This window comes from Etheostoma spectabile, chromosome 10 (assembly GCF_008692095.1).
Source record: "Etheostoma spectabile isolate EspeVRDwgs_2016 chromosome 10, UIUC_Espe_1.0, whole genome shotgun sequence".
NCBI classification, from domain to species: Eukaryota; Metazoa; Chordata; class Actinopteri; order Perciformes; family Percidae; genus Etheostoma; species Etheostoma spectabile.
In genome coordinates this window covers 29,626,460-29,629,535 of record NC_045742.1, presented here as the reverse complement: position 1 = coordinate 29,629,535, position 3,076 = coordinate 29,626,460, and the positions used below count along the sequence as shown (strand labels likewise).

Below are 3,076 nucleotides of genomic sequence, written 5' to 3'. Positions count from 1 at the left end.
CACACACACACACACAAACGCACACACACTTATCCATCCCATCTCCGCTGTCTTGTTGTATCCTCTAAATAACGATGCGGATAACTCAAACCTCAGCCAGCGAATCAGAAAGACTTTCTGCTGCCTGTCCCACAGATGGAGCCTTTCACCACGCCGCTCTATTTATGTGGCAATCCAGCTGGACTCACTTACACCATTACTTTCAGTCAGGATTGTTGCAGAATGCCTGTCTGCTCTAACTGGAGTATATACCTTGCTGGAGATTCAAACTGAATTTCAACCAATCTAAATGCAGCGCCATGCTGTGCAAACCTCACTGCGATCACACACAGAACGGCTTGGGTACACTGTGATGCACAGCAGTGAGCTGTCTGCACAAAGACACTCACATACAGTATGTTTTTTTTTTTTTTTCAACTCTTTCTTATTAAAGGATAACTCTGGTTTATTAAAACTTGGGTATCAACCTTTTATCATAACATTGCGCTGCCATCACCAAAAAGAAGACTGGAGGTTACACGTAGTTCAGCATGTTCCCCTGAACATGATCCATGTTCTCCTGAACCATTTGTTCAAGAACCTTCAAAAAGTTAAGTACTCTAATTGGTAAGCATTCCCCGTTTTTTCTGTATTCACTACAGTAACGGTCATTGTAAAAGAACGCGTAAGGAAGAGGTCGGGGTGGGTGGAGGACTTTCAAGGAAGGGAGGGGAGTATACTTCCCCTGGAAGCTAAAGTCCTTCACCCAGGGAATGCATGTTCCGTGGGAGTGTAACAATCCAAACCATGACCTTTTTGTCCTAAACTTAACTACTCGTTTTGGTGGTATTTTGTGGACTAAATTCGCAGTGCTTTGTACATGGCTCACTGTCACCTATGTAAATTCGGGGACCTGAACTACCGCTAATACAGCAGAAGTCTGTAGCCGACAGCAGGAAGCTCTGTAGCGGCTTAAACAACTAACAACTGCCGTTCTGTGTCATGGAGCTCGTAGCCAGCCGACATCACGTGACCACCTGGCGTCACATGACCATCCGGCGGTCTCCTAATGTCCTAGGATAGCATATGTTTTGGCTTGCTTAAATTTTCGTATGATATCATAATTACCCGTTAATGACAATGCGTTGTGTAATCTTGGAATGGAATGGAATTAGTATTGGAAAAGTACAAACAAGCATTTAAAAAACACAGTTCAGCCTTAGATTAATTTAGATTAATAAAATAATATGGCTTTAATATTAGCCATTATTATTACAAATTGTACAAATAAAATTGATTACTTAAGCGGTAACACTGATTGACATGCGTTTTCTTTCCAAAGGTCTACGTTTGTGTCAGTCCAGACTACAAGGAGCATTCAAACCAAAACAAGGTTTTTACAATATATCCTTTATCAAGGATCAGAAACACCGGTGTAGTGCAATCTGAGCCTTCATCTGGAGCAGGTAGAGGTGTCAGGAAACACATAATTCATACCTAGAGTGTCAGATGATTACTGAATTGCATAAATCAGGCTGAGGTCACACGCCTAAATACACAGCTGATCTGCTTAGACTGTTTTAAGAACGGTTTGTTGATCACCCGCCTGCTTCACGTTTGCTGGCCCTTTCAGTGTCTTTGCGCTGATCTCACTGTGTTGTCAGATCTGAAAAATGAACTTGGTCAGTACACAGTTGTTAAACTGATGTGGATGGTTAAAATTGTGAAATATAATAGTAATATACATAGTATGACAGCCTCTTCCCAAATGGCTGTATTTTACGAGTTCTGAGTGAGAACGGGTTGGTGTTAAAGGGTCGGGGAGAATTAACAGTAACAAATTTCAAATTAGAAATGAGTCAAGGTATTTGTTGTATTTGAAGCAGGAGGTTTTACATACAATTACAGTAATACACAGGCAATTTAGTGCTGTCCCTGCAGTTGTGGTATTGAAATAAAATCCAGTTTCCTATCTATCGGAGACCGAGACAAGGCAGAGGGAAAATGTGGTTGATTCCAGAGACGAGGCCAAATACTACAACACTAATACAGACCACAGTGTTGCCAGTTGGAAACGCTGAACCCCTCACACACTTCGTCTGAGCACCGGCTTTCCCGCAGTGAAAACTTTCTGAAGATTGTAACGTTTAAGCGTTTGATTGGAAGCAGGCCGACTCGTCCATCTGCGTCCGGGATGCTCCTTCTTCATTTGTCCACGCTTCTCTCTCCATCTGTCCACTCGCCTCTGTCTGTCTTGTCATCCTTCTCTCTCTCTCTCCCTCTCTCTCTCTCTCTCCCTTTCTCTATCTCTCTCTAAAACGCTGTGGGAGGCTTGTGTTAGCTTCCCACCGTCTGCCTTTCGCCAGCCGACTGACTGACTGAAGCTCCCACTGCTTGAGTGATGCCACCATGACAGCACCATTCTGGACACTGTTTGTGTATGTGTGTGTGTGTGTGTGCGTGCGTGCGTGCGTGTGCATGTGTTCAGGCATGCAGGGGAGTTAGCAAAGTTAGCACAAACAGTATGTGAGTCTTTGACAGTGGCTATTGTTGTTGTTGAAAAGCAGCCTCTGTGTTGGTTTCATAAAAAAAATAGAAGCACCTGGAAAGTGTGTGTCTTTGAGGTGTCACATGCAGTCTGGGAGACGGGGGATTGGTAGTGGGGCTAAATGAGTTGAGGTGACAGGCAAGATGTGGGAAAGCAGACCAGCTTTAATGCTGTCGCTCTGTGGCGCTGTGTTCCAGCTCCATAAGCCAGCGGTCGGATGAAGCCATGTTCCACTTCTAAAAACTTTCACTGTTACTATGTGTCTCTCCGCACCGCTTCAGGGAGTGTCCACACGCTGCCTTCCAGTGTCGGTTGAAACTTCCAGACTTTAAAGAACATGCAGCTACACTCGGTTTTTGCCCTCACTCCTCTCTGTATTTTTTTAAAAATGCAATTATTTTTTTTCTGACACATTGTCTATTGTGTGCCTTTAACAAATGAGAGGGAAACAACCACCAGCTTCCTCAACCGAGAGTTCTGATTGCCTCTCTAACAGGTTATCTAGAAATTACTGGAGGGCACACACACACACACACACACACACACACA

At 43.9% G+C, this 3,076-nt stretch overlaps 1 protein-coding gene across 1 annotated transcript in view; it reads left to right on the top strand.

Moving 5' to 3' along the window:
* Positions 1-3,076, top strand: part of pcdh10b (protocadherin 10b) — a 42,340-nt gene that overhangs the window by 7,274 nt on the left and 31,990 nt on the right. The window contains exon 2 of the mRNA XM_032528290.1: positions 919-921. Coding sequence (XP_032384181.1) covers positions 919-921 — 3 coding nt within the window. The remainder of the gene's footprint in view (positions 1-918; positions 922-3,076) is intronic.